Source organism: Staurois parvus, unplaced genomic scaffold, assembly GCF_062004578.1.
Source record: "Staurois parvus isolate SC_StPar_1 unplaced genomic scaffold, SC_StPar_1.0 ptg000254l, whole genome shotgun sequence".
Taxonomy (NCBI): domain Eukaryota; kingdom Metazoa; phylum Chordata; class Amphibia; order Anura; family Ranidae; genus Staurois; species Staurois parvus.
The window spans coordinates 2,595,733-2,612,037 of NW_028318050.1; the positions used below are offsets into that span (position 1 = coordinate 2,595,733).

Consider the following 16,305-nt stretch of genomic DNA (forward strand, 5'->3'; position numbering starts at 1 on the left):
ATGCCAAAAGGGCTTTGAACACTGTTCTCAGTTTGAGAGCATTTAATACTATGCTGCGCAAGCTGAACATCTCATGAGCTTGAGTAGCCTGCTGTTGGAAATGCATCCCCCAACCTTTCTGGCTGGGGTCTGATGTGATAATGTTCCATTTGAAAGCAACAATTGGTCATTTAGGAAGAATCAAGAACACTCAGGCACTGTTCTACTGGAAGAGACTTCACTCCCAAACCACCTTTGATTTTCTCTAATCTGCTCAAAAAAATGAAAGGAAGACTATGAAAACCCACCAGATCTCAATAGGGACAAATCTCCTGCTGGATCTCTATATAGATATGGATGGGGTAATGTGTTAGGAACATAAGGACGCCCCATTGTTTGATGGAAATGAAAGTTATCAACCTACAGAGGACTGAATTCAAAGACACCCCGAAAATCAAAGTGAAAAAATGATGCAGCAACTCAGAATGGTCCTCAGTGATTTGTATGCCCCCCACGTGCTTGTATGCATGCCTGACAACATCGGGGTGTTCTCCTAATGAGACCGGTGTCTTGGGGGATTTCCTCCGAGATCTTGACCAGGGCATCACTGAGCTTCTGGACAGTCTGAGGTGCAACCTGGTGGTGTCAGATGGTCCGAAACATGATGTCCCAGAAGTGTTCTATTGGATTTCGGTCAGACGAGAGTGGGGGCCATGAGGGCCATTCTATGGTATCAATTCCTTCATCCTCCAGGAACTGTCTGCATACTCTCACCACATGAGGCCGGGCATTGTCGTGCACCAGGAGGAAACCAGGACCCACTGCGCCAGGAGGAACCCAGGACCCACTGCGCCAGGAGGAACCCAGGACCCACTGCATCAGTGTAGGGTCTGACAATGGATCCAAGGATTTCATCCAGATACCTAATGGCACTCAGGGTGCCATTGTCTAGCCTGTAGAGGTCTGTGTGTCCCTCCATGGATATGCCTCCTCAAACCATCACTGACCCACCACCAAAACTGTCATGCTGAACCATGTTACAGGCAGCATAACATTCTCCACGGCTTCTCCAGACCTTTTCACATCTGTCACATGTGCTCAGGGTGACCCTGCTCTCATCTGTTAAAAGCACAGGGTGCCAGTGGTGGACCTGCCAATTCTGGTGTTCAATGGCAAATGCCAATCCAGCTCTATGGTGCTGGGCAGTGAGCACAGGGCCCACTAGAGGACGTCAGGCCCTCAGGCCACATTCTGTTTTCTGATTGTTTGGTCAGAGACATTCACACCAGTGGCCTGCTGGAGGTCATTTTGTAGGGCTCTGGCAGGGCTCATCCTGTTCCTCCTTGCACAAAGGAGCAGATACCGGTCCTGCTGATGGGTTAAGAACCTTCAATGACCCTGTCCAGTTCTCCTAGAGTAAGTTGTGCAAAAAAAATAAATGAGTGTACTTGTGAGCTACTATGGTGTTTGTCTAAACCAGGGGTGTCCAAACTATGGCCCTCCAGGTGTTGAGGAGCTGCAAGTCCCATGAGGCCTTGCAAGACTCTGACAGAGGAAGAGGCATGATGGGACTTGTAGTACTTCAACAGCTGGAGTGCCATAGTTTGGACACCCATGGTCTAAACTATTACCATTAATTAATTTGACAAACAAAACAAAACACAAACTCCTAGAGTAACTGCCTGTCTCCTGGAATCTCCTCCATGCTCTTGAGACTGTGCTGGGAGACACAGCAAACCTTCTGGCAATGGCACGTATTGATGTGCCATCCTGGAGGAGTTGGACTGCCTGTGCAACCACTGTAGGGTCCAGGTATGGCCTCATACTACCAGTAGTGACACTGACCCTAGCCAAATGCAAAACTAGTGAAAAACAGTCAGAAAAGATGAGTAGGGAAAAAATGTCAGTGACCTCCACCTGCAAAATCATTCCTGTTTTGGGGGTTGTCTCATTGTTGCCCATCTAGTGCATCTGTTGTTAATTTCATGAACACCAAAGCAGCTGAAACTGATGAACAACCCCCTCTGCGACTTACCTGACCAGATCAATATCCCAGGAGTGTCATGGACTTGATGCTAGACTCTGATTATAAAGTGTTCCTTTCATTTGTTTGAGCCGTGTATTTTTTGAAAGCACATGGCCTGTAGAAAAAAAGTGCTACTGATTTTTTTTTAAGCCCAGCAAATCGCTTTTTTACCAAAAATACACTAAATTCATTAGTGCACACAAACACAACATTCCTGCTATATTGCTCTGAGGGTCTTGTTCACATGGGGCGTACTAAAGTGTATGGTGGTAGAGGGCCATGTATACCCTCAAGGGGATGCCCATGTGTTCCATGCAACCCCATGCAGGCAGTCCCATTCATGTCTATTGGGATACATAGTCGCTGCTCACAATCTGACATCTGTGTGGGGGTTTGGGTGTAGGACCCCGACCGCAGGCAGCATGAGCTCAGGGACATGGAACCAGACCTACATGGATGTCAAATTGGGAGCAACGGTTGTGTTCCTGCAGTCACTACATCCCAAATGACATGAATGGGACTCCCTGCACAGGGATGCATGGAACACCTGTACACCCCTGTGCAGGTAAACCCAGCCTTGCAGGGGGATACGCTGTGCATGCCGTGTGTGAACAAGACCTTACTATTAGGGATGCACCAATACCGGGACTGGTAACAGTGCTGATACCGAGTATTGAGTGCTCGTAAAAATACTCCTGATACCCGAAACTGATACTTTGTGGTACAATTTGCATCCATACAAAAATGACTGAGCGCAAATCACACTGCAAAGAATGGCATGTGGTATGAACAGAAATGCGGTGTGATTCATGTGTAGTGCTCACCCCTGAAGGAGCCGCTGGAATTAATGGGCACTTCTGTCCTACTTCAGTGATGAACCATATATATATATTGGATCCACAGCACAGCAGGACACCTTGTGGGAAGTTTTATAACAGGTTCAATAAGACGGGTAAAACTCTGCAATAGACTGCAAATTAACTTGGAAATAGCAGTTAAATGCACTGAATACACACCTTCTAGAATTGGCACAATCACATCAATAAACACAATATTCATGTATATACGTATATACCGGTATAGATATAGATCAGTATTACCCCCCTGCAACTACAGCAGCAATATGTCCCCAGCTAAACTGACGTCTCTTTAGGCTCAGCCCCAAATTCCCTTGTATACTGTGGGATTGTAACACTGTGTGAGTCTATGTGTTGCACAGGTCTGTGTTAGTGAATCGGTGGAGCGCTCCTAAGGACTAACATGTCACAGGTTAGCAGTTGCTCACCACATCCAAGAAGAACAGTCTCCTTGAAGGGATGATGACTGGGGCTCTCCCTCTCTGGCTAGTTTCCTGTTGTCAATTGTCGGTGCTGCACAATCTCTGAGGTCCCTCACCTGGGATGGTCGCACGCCTCCTCTGCGATTTCCAACACTCTGGCCTCTCTCTGCAGTGGGAGATGTTGTTGCTGTCGGTAACTGCTATGGCGGGTGACCAGTACCAATGATCACAGTTGCCACTGACTTCAGCTGCTGTAGATAGCCATTGTCCTTAGCAACTGCTGCTGATCTGGAAACAGTGGAAACAGACCCCCAATGTTTCTTTTTTAAGGCAGAGAAAATAATTGAAGGCAGACCAGGCTAAGCTGCACATTACATGAATGATTGAGGAGTCTGTATAGAGACTCATTTTCATTCATAAACTGGCATAGTAAATACAGTTTACTATGCCAGTTATCAATGGATATAGGAGCGATCAGTAGTACTTCTAGGTATGGTAAACCTCTCACAGAGCTCACAGAACTCTCCCTGACAATATTGCCATCTGTTTTGTCTCTAGGTTGGCAGCACCATCTTTATTCAGGCATAATCCAGGGTCACCATCCACTTCCTGGACTGAGATGCCAGCTCACAGATGACACATTCATGGAAATCCTGTTGCCTATGCAGTTCTTGGTTGTGTTCACAAATGTTTGACACAGATCAGCCCCTTGCTGCAGCATCACACCTTGTGATTTGCTACAAAGTTACAATGTTGCAATCTGATCAAGGCGGGGAGAGGAGACTAGGGGAATGCTCCCTCCTGACTGCAGCAGACTAAAGACATCATCTCTGCCTAAGCAAAGTCACTGACTGGAGATCAAGGCTGGATTTGTAGTGATAAAAGGTGGAGCTTTTCTGAACAATGACCCTGTTGCTGTATATTGTGACATATCAGGAATTATTCATACAGTCTGGTGCAGTTACTGACAGGTCCACTTTACTTTTTACAAGTTTTTCACATTTGGATTTAAACATGACTGTCAGGTTTCCTCTGACACAAAAGGAACATCTGCGTCTCTTCTAAACAGGGGCGGACTGACAACTCATGGGGCCCCCGGGCAATACTGGATTATGGGGCTCCTGTGTTCTTGCCCAAACTCAAAAAAGCCTATGAAAAAGGTACCAGGGGCATCTCATGGGCCCCCTACTGACCCCGTGCCCTCGGGCAGCGCCCGAGTTTCCAAATGGTCAGTCCACCCCTGCTTCTAAATAACATGAAGGAATAGGTTTGCTTGATGTGAAAGTGAAAGCAATCGCACATATTTCTGTAAGGTGGAGCGACATTTCCACCCCCTCCCCTGTATACAGACATTATCCCAGGGAGAGGAGAAGACGAGAATACAACCATTACTGACCAGAGACCAGCTGTGATCAGAGAAAAGGAGAGAGAAGGAAATGGCAGCATCAGGGGAAGAGGGGGCAGCACTGAATGATCAGGGAGAGGCACCGAATGATTGGGGAGCAGCATCGAATGATCAGGAAGCGGCACCGAATGGTCGGGGAGCAGAACGGTAAGATGATCCAAGTCCATTCTAAACATCTGTCTATACTTTGTAACATAAAGGCCCAGCAATCATTTCTATATGTACTGAGGAGTGCAGAAAAATCTCCTTAAGGATGAGATAAGATCAGCCAGAAACTGTCAGCGGCCCAATCAGCTGCAGCCATTGAATTTTGTTCAATGTGGCTGGGGGCGGGGATACTGGTGACATCATTGATCCTATGTGGCCCCCTGGTCACATTTGGAGAATATCCTGGACCAAGTCTAACCATGTGGCCTTTTTAGGTTGATGATATCACCAGCCTCCCCGCTCCTTTTTTAGGACTGACTTCAGGGAATTCCATGGCTGCAGATGACTGGGCCTCCGGCCTGCTATCATGTGACTGAGTTCAGCTTGTTTTTCACCTCCTCTTTTAATGCATATATGCAGAACCATGAAAACTTGGCTTTATTTTTTTTTTTATATAATTAATTTTTTATTGATTTTTAAAAAGCTTACAACCAACATAGTAGCACAAAATCATGGAATAACATGCACAAGGCAATGAAAGAACAAAAAAAGGCTCATTGATGAGAGACATATAGGTACATACAAGTTCAGCACAACAGTGAATTAGCCATCATTTTCAGACAATTGAGTACGTAAATCGGAAACGGAAAGATCCAACGGTTCCCAACCTGCCTCAAAGATAGGGACAGAGTTAGCATGCAAGGCAGTGAGGTACTCCATTCTTCTAATCTCTGCTATATCCTTCACCGATTCCGATTGTGTAGGAGGCGTAGTAGTAAGCCAATGCATGGGAATGGTTCTCCTGGCCGCTGTTAAAACATGGGAGGACAGTTTCCTGGCAAATTTGGAGAGGCCTGAAAAAGGTAGGCCCAGCAAAAAGTGGATGGGCTCAAATGAAATAGGAGCCTGTAAAAGTAGCTGCAAAAAGTTAAGGACCTCTCTCCAGAAGGGTACAATGTGTGCAAGTCCAGAAAATGTGAAAGAGTGCCAGTTTCCTCACCACATCGCCAGCAGACAGGAGAAACACTCAGATTACGAGCAGGGAGAACCTCAGGGGTCTTATACCAAAACATAAGTTTTTTCTTTGTATACTACCAAATCCTACTCCATTGATCCAAGGCAATATCACGTTGGAGGATTCGGGGCCATTTGGGCATATAAAGGTGTGTATCAATAGTAAGGGGCAGGTGTCATGAAGCAGCTTATAAGTAAAGGAAATTATGCCCCGTTGGTATGGACCCTGAATGCAGATGCGTACAAAGGGAGCAGGCTTCTCAAGAGTTAGAGAAAGGGCTTTGGAGGAGAAAAAGTGACGTACCTGTAGATAAACATAATACTGGTGAGGTGACATACAAGTAGCTTTTTGAATCTCAGAAAAGGACTTAATCTTACGAGTCAATGGGTGGACCAAATATCGCAATTGAAATAGATTGGCCTCGGCCCAGGGACTCACGCGAGCCAAAGCCAAACTATCTGGGAGACTGGGATTAAGTATGACATTGGTCAGGGGGAAACACAAAGAAGACAGGGCAAATCTATCCCCACACCGTCTCCATATAGAAACCCTTAAATTGCATTGCCCCAAGCAGGAGATGTTTGTGAGAGGTGGATTCAATGTTGGTCATAAACCAGAGTATGGAACAAGGGTGCGTCGGACGTAATTGTAGCCATTGAATCTCAGCCCATTTATTATTGGGATGCTGGGAGGACCAGGAGACAAGAGCATGAAGGTGAGTAGCCAAATAACATGACACAATGTCTGGGGCCCCCAGACCTCCCCTAGATCAAGGAGAGGGAAGGACCATATGGGCAATTCGGTGAGAATTATTATGCCAGATGAAGTGGAGGAAGGATCTCTGAAGGGAGTGCAACTTGGACATGGGAATAGGAAGTGTCTCAAACAGATACAGAAGTTTGGGCAGTATGGTCATTTTTAGCACATTGATCCTTCCAAAAAATGAAATGGAAAGATTGTCCCAAAATTTTAAGGATTGAGAAATTGCATGAAACGGGAGAAATTAGCTTCATAAAGGGAGTGGTAAGAGGAGGTAAGGCTAATACCTAAATACCTCAAGGCGTGGGGGCACCATTGATAAGGATAGTTTAACTGAAGGGAAGATAAAATGGTAGATGGTATATGGAGTGGTAATGCTTCAGTTTTAGATGCGTTAACCTTATAACTTGACAGGGCATCAAAAATCTGTAAAGTGCGATGAAAGACTGGCAGAGTAACGTGGGGCTCCGTCAGTGTCAGCAAGATATCATCAGTGAACAAAGACAGTTTAAAGTCAGTATTGTGAGTGCGTATTCCATGGATATCCGGATTGGATCTAATAGCTATATCCAGGGGTTCCAAACAGAGGATAAACAACAAAGGGGAAAGCGGGCATCTCTGGCATGTACCATTGGACATCCGAAAGGAAGGGGATAAGAACGATGCTGATTTGACGTGGGAAGAGGGAGTGGAGTAAAGGGCTTTTAAAGCAGCTCCAAATGGACCACTTAATCCAAACCTCTCCAGAACCAGAAACATGTATGACCAACTTAATCGGTCAAATGCTTTTTGGGCATCCAAGATCAACAAGAGGGCAGGAGTCTGGGACTTATTAACAAGATCAATCAGGTCAATGGTCCTCCTGGTGTTGTCTGTGGCATGTCTAGCCGGGACAAAGCCCACCTGGTCTCTGTGTATAAGCTTGGAGATACATTTGGCCAGTCTGTTAACTATTATTTTCAGAAAAATCTTGTAGTCACAAATTTAATAAGGCTATTGGAGGATAATTATCTGGAAGGGAATGGTCCTTATCCAGCTTGGGCATCACAGAAATAAATGCGCATGTAAAATAACCGTGTGGATGCGACCTCTTCAGGAGATCCCAAAACAAGGACAAAAGATGAGGTGCTAAGATGCCAATAAAGGACTTGTAATATGAGTAAGGAAGACCGTCTGGCCCTGGGGACTTGTGAGTAGGAAGATGCTTGACAACATCCAACAATTCCTCAATGGAGATGTCCTCATTCAAAGCTATAAACATCGGAAGGTGTCAAACATGGCAATTGTAAAGAGTCAGAAAAAGCATCAAAAGCAGCCATCTGAAGGGGAGGGGGAGTATCCGGGGCTAGGCAATTATAAAGCTTCTCATAGTATTCCCCAAATACTGTAGCCATAACATGCGGGTCATATGTGGGTTTGCCATCAGACTGGAGTAGGTGGCCTGGTAGGGAGGGGGATGTTTGAGATTTCAGTCTATTTATGAGCATGCGATGCGGTTTATTAGAAAACTCATAACATTTTTGCTTAGCCCAGGAGAGAGACTGGGCAGTTTTATGCAGGTCAAGAGCCCTAATTTTATCCCGTATGTAGGAAACTTTCTGAAGATGGGTTATCTAACAATCGACGTTTGGCTAAGGATAATTAACATAAGAGGGCCTGACTGGCACAAACCGAGGTCTTCTTTAAACGAGCGCCCATGGAAATACAAAGACCTCTGAAAACAGCCTTATGGGCCTCCCAGAGGGTAGAGGATGAAGATTTTGAGCCAACGTTATGTTGAAAATAAGCATCCAGACCCCGAGATAGCTCCTTTTGAAGTTGTTCAGAGCGTAGAAAACTCTCATTGAGGCGCCAGTGGCAGACCTTAGGGGAGGAATTAGGAAGAAGGAGATTAAGCAACAATGAGGCATGATCTGACCAAGTCAAAAAGGGGATCAAGGGGGCGGTAACAAGAAAATGATCCATTCAAGGAAACATACGATGTGGAGTAGAATAAAATGTAAATTGCCTATGGAGAGGGTGTTTGACCCACCAGGCGTCAAGGAGGCGATGCCCCCGGACCAGTTAACGGAAAGCCGTCGAGGAGGAGCATAGCCTCTTCGACAGAGTAGATGCAAAAAGGACCTTCCTATCCTTATGAGGAGACATAACCAGGTTAAAATCCACCCAACAATCATGCATGGAGTAGATAGTGAACACAATTTATCCAGAATTTGAGAGAGAAATAACAGCTGACCAGAGCTGGGTGCATACAAATTCAAAATCACAAATGGGGAGCCCTCGTACAAACATTCCAACAGAACATAACGACCAAGTTGGTCAACCCGAGAGGAGGAGGCTCACAGGGAGCAGTTTTTCCGGATCAATATAGCCACTCCAGCTTTCCCGGAGGGATCAAAAGTTGAATAGGAGTGTGGAAATCTCTTGGAGGTAAAGCGAAAGCCATCCTGCTTGAAATGGGTTTCCTGAATGAACATAATATCTGTTCCCGAGGATCAGAACTCCTTCAGAGCCATCCACCGAATTAAGACCTTTGACATTAATATGACAACAGCCTTAAAGCCATCATGAAACAGTAATGAGTGTAGCAGCTGCGTGACCAGAGTATATAGAAAAATTATCTTCAATGAGGCAAAACAGAAAACAACAGAAATAGAGAACCAGGTGATTATCATGGCAACAGGCCTATCACAAACAAATGTATCACTCAGAACAGAGGCCATAGGGATTATGTATTGAAACAAAGATATCATCAAAGATATGTACCCGGGATATTGGAGATAGGCCAAAGGCCTGACACACCAGGGGGCAACACGGCAGCTGACCCTAACCAGCAGGTGCCTACCTCAGTAATTCACATGGCAGTTGTAATCAGGACACATCAATAAGGAAAATTGCTAAGGCACACATGGGGATATAGAATCTCAATTAAAAGGGTGGGGAACCTGATACATTAAAGAATCAGGTGGTGGGGTCCACCAAACCAGCAAGGTGGGGACGTTGATGAGTGCGAGGAAATCTCTTCTTCCCAGGTTTAGTGGGTGTCCAGGTCTTGTGTGGAGTAGCAGAAAGCCTGGATGGTGTAGGAGGCTGTAGAAAGGTCTCTTCCGATAGGGGAGGGAGTCCCAGCTGTTTAAAGAAGGAGTCTGCTTCATGCAGGTCATGGAGTATGACTTGGGCATCATCTTTGGAGACAACTAGCTTGAAAGGAAATTCCCACTGGTAAGCTATACGTTGTTGCTGGAGATGAGTGGTGACTGGCTTCAAGACACATCTTTTTTACCAAGGTGATTGGAGATAAATTACTGAAAATTTGAAGCTTGTTTCCTTTGAATTCCAGGGAGGACTTGTTGTGAGTAGAGGACAGCAGAGCTTCTTTGCTGTCAAAGTAGTGAAAATGAATGATAACATCTCTGGGACTAGTGCCTTCAGGAGGTTTTAGGCCTAATGACCTATGGGCCTGGCCCATGCGCCAATCAACATCTGGAACCTTGGGGGCCAGGGTGGTAAACAGAGACAGCAAGTTACACTGAAGTCAGAGACCATTTCAGAGATGCCACAAACACGAATATTCTGTTCTGGAGTGTTCCCTGTTTTCCAGGTCTTCCTCCTGGAGCTGTAATTGAGACATGGAGTGTTTCAGGTGCAGTATGTTATATTAACTCCCAAATAATAATAACTCCCAAACATAAAAAGGCGTAAGTTATCTAAAATAAATTCAATTTTTTAATTAAATGTTTATTGTTAAACAAATGAGTGCATTTATAACTTGGAATTTGGTGTTTTAAAGAATTTGCCACTTTAAAGAATTGATCCTCCAATTAATTGATAACTTTCAATAATTAAAACCTGTTAACACTCTTACGTATATATTAACAGATCAGGCATATTCATTTAAGTTCTTACTTTCAACTTTTATGTAATTTAGCTTCTTCAAAACTAGGGGAGTTATTATTACATTTATAAAAATGACTGGGGAGTTATTATTTGGGAGTTAATATAACATACTAAACAGGTTCACATTATCCTCTTCCATGACATGTACATATTGCACCAATTGATCAAACGTTTACTCAAGGTGGTCTGTGCAGTCTTCCAATTTGGTAATCTCCCCCCTAAGCTCCTGAGCCAGTTTCCCAATTTCGGCAGAGATAGTGCAGGTGATATTGTGTATGAATACTTGCAGTTTGTCCTCCAGGATATCCACCATCAGAGAGGGGACCACTGGGATGGGATGCAGAGCAGCAGGGGCGTCTATGTCTGTCCCCTCCACTTCAGTGGATCCTCCAAAGCACTCACTCGGACCGCCGCAACTACTCGAGGCCAGGGATGCAGGCCTAGTAAAGAAGTGATCCAAAGAACAAGGTATACCGCTTAAGCAAACCATCCAATTCAATCCACAACAGGTGCAGGCTCTGGCTCGCCACCACATATGATGCAATAGGAAGAAGGGTCAGCCGCACACCGGAGGATAGATGACTTCTCCATGAAGATCAATAACACAATCATCAGTCCCTCCCCTCATGCCATGTAATCCTAGACTCCCATCTGTCCTTTCAACCCCAAATCCAATCACTGACAAAATTGCGTAGACTTCACCTCCGCAACATCTCCAAGATACGCCCATTCCTAACCTCGGAAACCACTAAGCAACCAATTCACTCCCTTGTTATATCTCGCCTTGACTATTGTAACTCCCTCCTCATTGGCCGAGCTCATCGCAGGCTATCCCCTCTTCAGTCTATCATGAATGCTGCTGCCAGACTCATCCACCTTACTAACCGTTCTGTATCTGCCACCCCTCTCTGCCAATCCCTCCACTGGCCTCCACTCAGTGTCCTCCATCCCTCTCTGCCAATCCTTCCACTGGCTTCCCGTTGCCCAACGGATAAAATTCAAAACACTAATAATAATGTATAAAGCCATTTATAACTCCGCCCCAAATTACATCACCAATCTTGTCTCCAAATATCACCCAAACCGTACTCTCCGCTCCTTGCAAGACCTCCTACTCTCTAGCTCCCTTTCCTCCTCCTCCCATGCTCATCTCCAGGACTTCTCCAGAGCCTCCCCCATCCTCTGGAACTCTCTACCCCAATTTATCAGACTATCGCCTACTCTGCTCACTTTTAGGCGATCTCTGAAAGCTCTCTCTTCAGGGAAGCCTATCCTGCCTTCAGCTAATACTGGAATCTTCTACTCTTCCAACCAGTCCATCCCCCACAGTTACTACCTTTTTGTACCACTAGCCCCTCCCTCCTAGATTGTAGGCTCCCAGGATCAGGGCCCTCAAATCCCTCTTGTATTGAACTGTATTGTTACTGTATTGTCTCCCGTTAGCGGAAGGTCTGTGAAGGCTGAGGGTCAGCGGAGCTTACCCTTCATGTGTCCGCCATCTTGGATTGCGGCGGATGCACCCCGAAAAGTTGGGTTTAACGCTCAGCCGCCACAAATATATGTCCATGGTGGCCTGAAGTTGTGTGCTGACAGCAAAATCCCAGCACACTGGTCAAGCAGTTACCAATGGCTCTCAGCCACAGCTTCTGATCAGGAGTCAGCAGGATGGTCTCACGATCAAGAGCCAATTACATAATAGAGAAGGATTCTGCCTCCTGGACATTAACCATTTTAAGACCACACTATTGCAGATGTACTGCTACAGGGTGGCCCTCCTGTGCTAAGTCACGTGTATATACATGATTTAGCACTTCAACCATAGGGGGAGTGCGCCAGCGGTGACTCGTTTCTGCTGGGAACACTCACAGAAGAAGCCAATAGGTGAGTCCAGTGAACTGATGTTCGCCGGCACCCAGAAATTGTCAGGCAGGAGAAAGAAGAGAGCTCTGTTCTGGCAGGGGGAATTATCGATCGTGTGTCCTGCACAGCTGGGAACATGATTCTTCACTTCCCATAGTACCAGCACCACCTAGTGTACACCAAGTACATAGCTAACCCTTTGATCCAGGGGCATATTTACCAGGAGGCAAACAAGGCATTTGCCTATGGAGGAATTTTTAAGTAAGCATTGCCACCCCCCCTCCCCCAGAAGAAGGGACTCATGTGGCAGGTGACCAGGGCTGGCGCCAGGGCTGATCTTCAGGGAGAGTGGAGAGAGATAGGGCAGGCAGCCAGGTGAGCAGTGATGATCTGATAGCAGACAGCTGACCACGGCAGGGAGAGCTCACATACACACATTGGTGAAGTGCGGGAACTCCAGCACACAATATCTGCTGATCTCTATCTGATCCTTTGTGTATGCCTCTGCTGACACCCACCCAGCTGTCACTTGTCCTCCACTTCTATTCCTCTGGATGATCAGTGTTTTTATCCCCCCCCCCAATGGCTGCCCCATGCTCCAGCCCCACCCCACCTCCCTCTGGGTCTGCTTGCAGCGAGATCACCAAGGAGCCGGAGGGCAGACATCCAGGACAGCACAGCTCCTAGGACAGGAGTGTAAGGAGAGGCTGCGGCTGGAGGAGAGGATCCTGAGGGGAGGGGAACAATCACACAACATCTCTCTCCCCTCCTCTCTCTCTCTCTCTCATTCCCCCCTCTCCTCTCTCTCTCTCTCTCCTTCCCCCCTCTCCTCTCTCTACATCTCTCCCCCCCCCCTCCTCTCTTTCTCTACATCTCTCTCCCCCCTCTCCTCTCTTTCTCTACATCTCTCTCCCCCCTCTCCTCTCTTTCTCTACATCTCTCTCCCCCCTCTCCTCTCTTTCTCTACATCTCTCCCCCCCCCCCCTCTCCTCTCTTTCTCTACATCTCCCCCCCCCCTCTCCTCTCTTTCTCTCCATCTCTCTCTCCCTCTCCTCATCTCTCTCTCATCCCTCTCTCCTCATCTCTTTCTCCTCATCTCTCTCTCCCTCTCCTCATCTCTCTCCTTCTCTCTCTATCCCCTTCTCTCTCTATCCCCTTCTCTCTCTATCCCCTTCTCTCTCTATCCCCTTCTCTCCCTTTCTATATGTTCCCCTCTCCCCTCTCCTTCTCTCTTTCTCCCTCTCCCACCCTCTCTCTCTAAGCCACTCTTTCTCTCACTCCCCCTCCTCCATCTCCTTCTCTCTTTCTCTCCCTCTCCCCCTCTCTCCCCTCCTCTCTCTCTCTCTCTCCCTCCCCCCCTCTCTCCATCTCTCTCTCTCTCTCTCTCTCTCTCTCTCTCTCTCTCTCTCTCTCTCTCTCCTCCTCTATTTTTCTCTCTCTCTCTCACCCTCTCTCTCTAACCCACTTTCTCTCGCCCCCTCTCCATCTCTCTCTCCCCGCCTCTCTCCCCCCTCTCTCCTTCTATCTTTCTCTCCCCCCTCGTTCTCTTCCTCTCCCTCTCTACATTTCTCTCTCCCCCTCTTTTCTCCCTCCCTCTTCTCTCTCTCCCTCCCTCCCTCTTCTCTCTCTCCCTCCCTCCCTCTTCTCTCTCTCCCTCTCTCTCTCTCTCTCTCTCTTTTATTGGCAGGATCAAATTACATTTTTGTATGGGAAAGGGGGAGGGGATAAGGGGTAAAATAACAGGGGAAGAGTCCATGTAAAGGATTTTTAAATCCTCTGTGTTTCATGTCCCTCTATTTTCACCATTGGCTCCTCTTTGTTGGGAATGCAACAGCATGTACTGTATATATTATTCTGTGTTAATATCACTTGACCAGTAGATGGCACTGTACACTAAGGTTAACAGTTGTGCATATGTGTAAAACTTGTTGGTTCTCTCTCTTCCTGCTTCTCTATCTCTCTCTCTCAGGAAGTAACATGTCTGCTATTAGAACCTGCTGAAATGTGCTCTGTATGTTTGCAACTTAAGCCACACAAGTAAAGTCAGAATTCTGCCTCATCACTACCAGTGTCTTCTCTAACACATAACCAACACTCTTCTCCCTGTAGAATTTAGAGTTTCCTCCTCTCTTCTATAAATGTGAAGTCCGGGATGAGAGCGGAGAGTCCCTGGAAGTGAGTGTCCCTCACTGAGCACTTGGGGCACTGTATCAGGAAGTGGTCCTCATCCTCCAGGACTCCCTGGTCACATTGCTGGCACAGACTACTCTCCCTGTGCATATAGGTCTGTGTGCACCATCCTGTTTTGATTTCCAGGCTGTGGGCACTCAGTCTGTACCGGCTCAGGGTCTGTCTGTCTTTGGGGTCTTGTAGGACCTCCAGGTACAGGGCCAGTTTGTAGTCTCTCTGCAGTAATTGGTAACAGTTTCTTTGAGTTTGCTGTTTCAGTTCTCTATTTCTCAACATATTTTTCTTGGGAATCATTCATTATGTTTTTTATTTGAGATTTTGTCAGGCCAGATTGTTGGGCATTTGGGATACACAAGGCGCTGATGAGTTGTTGCAGGCCACAGGGCTTTGACTGGTCCTTATTGGTCAGTAGGGCCTTATGGCGGTATGAGTTAGGACTGCTGTTTTGTAGATGGCCCCAGTATGATAGCGCCCTCTTCTGTACTGCGAGAAGCAAAGGAAGTCTGCCCAGCTCAGACCGGCAAGCACTGTTGGTGGTGCTCCGATGGACTTCTAGCTGGTGTTTAATGTGGTGTTAATCGCTGACTACTCAGTTACCAAGAGTAACAGGGAAGGGGTTGGTAGCCCTAAAGCGTCAGGAAAGTCCAGGAGGTCAGGAAATCCAGGAACCTGAAACAAGGAAGCAGACAGGTGGATAGAAAGTCCAGGGGGACCCCGGTAATATTTCAGAGGAAGTGCTTGTGGAAGCACAGCCGAAAAAAGACAGGGGGAGGTATCATTAAAGCCCATAGTGGAGTTCGAGTGGGGTGTAGAGAGGGACACCTATGGAGGCACTGAGTAGAGTTCCAATGCTATATACCGTGCTGATGGAAAACACTCAGGTGCACATGAGCACAGCTGCTATTACACCACCTTTTATCTCCCTGAAACAGGGGCCTATATGTCAACCAATATCTTATATTTTGGTGTAGCACTACAATACACCTCCCCCTCTTTGCCTAAGGTGTCCATAATAATTATTACATGTGAATGTGCACATAGTGACCCCCTGTACTTTATTATTAAGGTACCACTTTGGTACTACACAACACCTCCCTCTTCCCTGCATGTAAACAATATTACACACTGTCCCGTCATTTGTGTTAATGTAAAATATCAAAACATACCTTCATATGACTATATAAACACATTGTGCAATCCTACAACACAATGCGTGATTTTCATCAAGTGCTTTCAGTAGTGCAATCCTTATACATAGTGCAGTCCTTTACAAGTGCTTCAAGCAGTGCAGTCCTTCATAATAAGTGCTCCAAACATAAAGTGACATTTTGCAAATTGCTCCCAATTGCTACATAGTTAGTCTGGCTGAAAAAAGACAAACGTCCATCCTGTTCAACCATTTAAAAAAACATAAATAAATAAAACAAGTTATAATCCTATATCCACAGCTGATCCAGAGGAAAGCAAAACCCAGCAAAGCATGATCCAAATTACTCCTGCTGGGGAAAATATTCCTTCCTGATCCTCCGAGAGGCAATTTAGATATTCTCTGGATCAACTTGTGTATTATACATGGTGATCATATCCCCCCTTATATATTATACATGGAGATCATATCCCCCCTTATATATTATACATGGTGATCATATCCCCCCTTATGTATTATACATGGAGATCATATCCCCCCTTATGTATTATACATGGTGATCATATCCCCCCTTATATATTATACATGGTGATCATATCCC

The 16,305-nt window shown here is 46.1% G+C and overlaps 1 protein-coding gene across 1 annotated transcript in view; it reads left to right on the top strand.

Moving 5' to 3' along the window:
- The first annotated feature begins 4,671 nt into the window (after positions 1–4,671).
- Positions 4,672–16,305, top strand: part of LOC149459587 (uncharacterized) — a 68,648-nt gene continuing 57,014 nt past the window's right edge. The window contains exon 1 of the mRNA XM_089680943.1: positions 4,672–4,836. Coding sequence (XP_089537069.1) covers positions 4,721–4,836 — 116 coding nt within the window. The 5' untranslated portion in view covers positions 4,672–4,720. The remainder of the gene's footprint in view (positions 4,837–16,305) is intronic.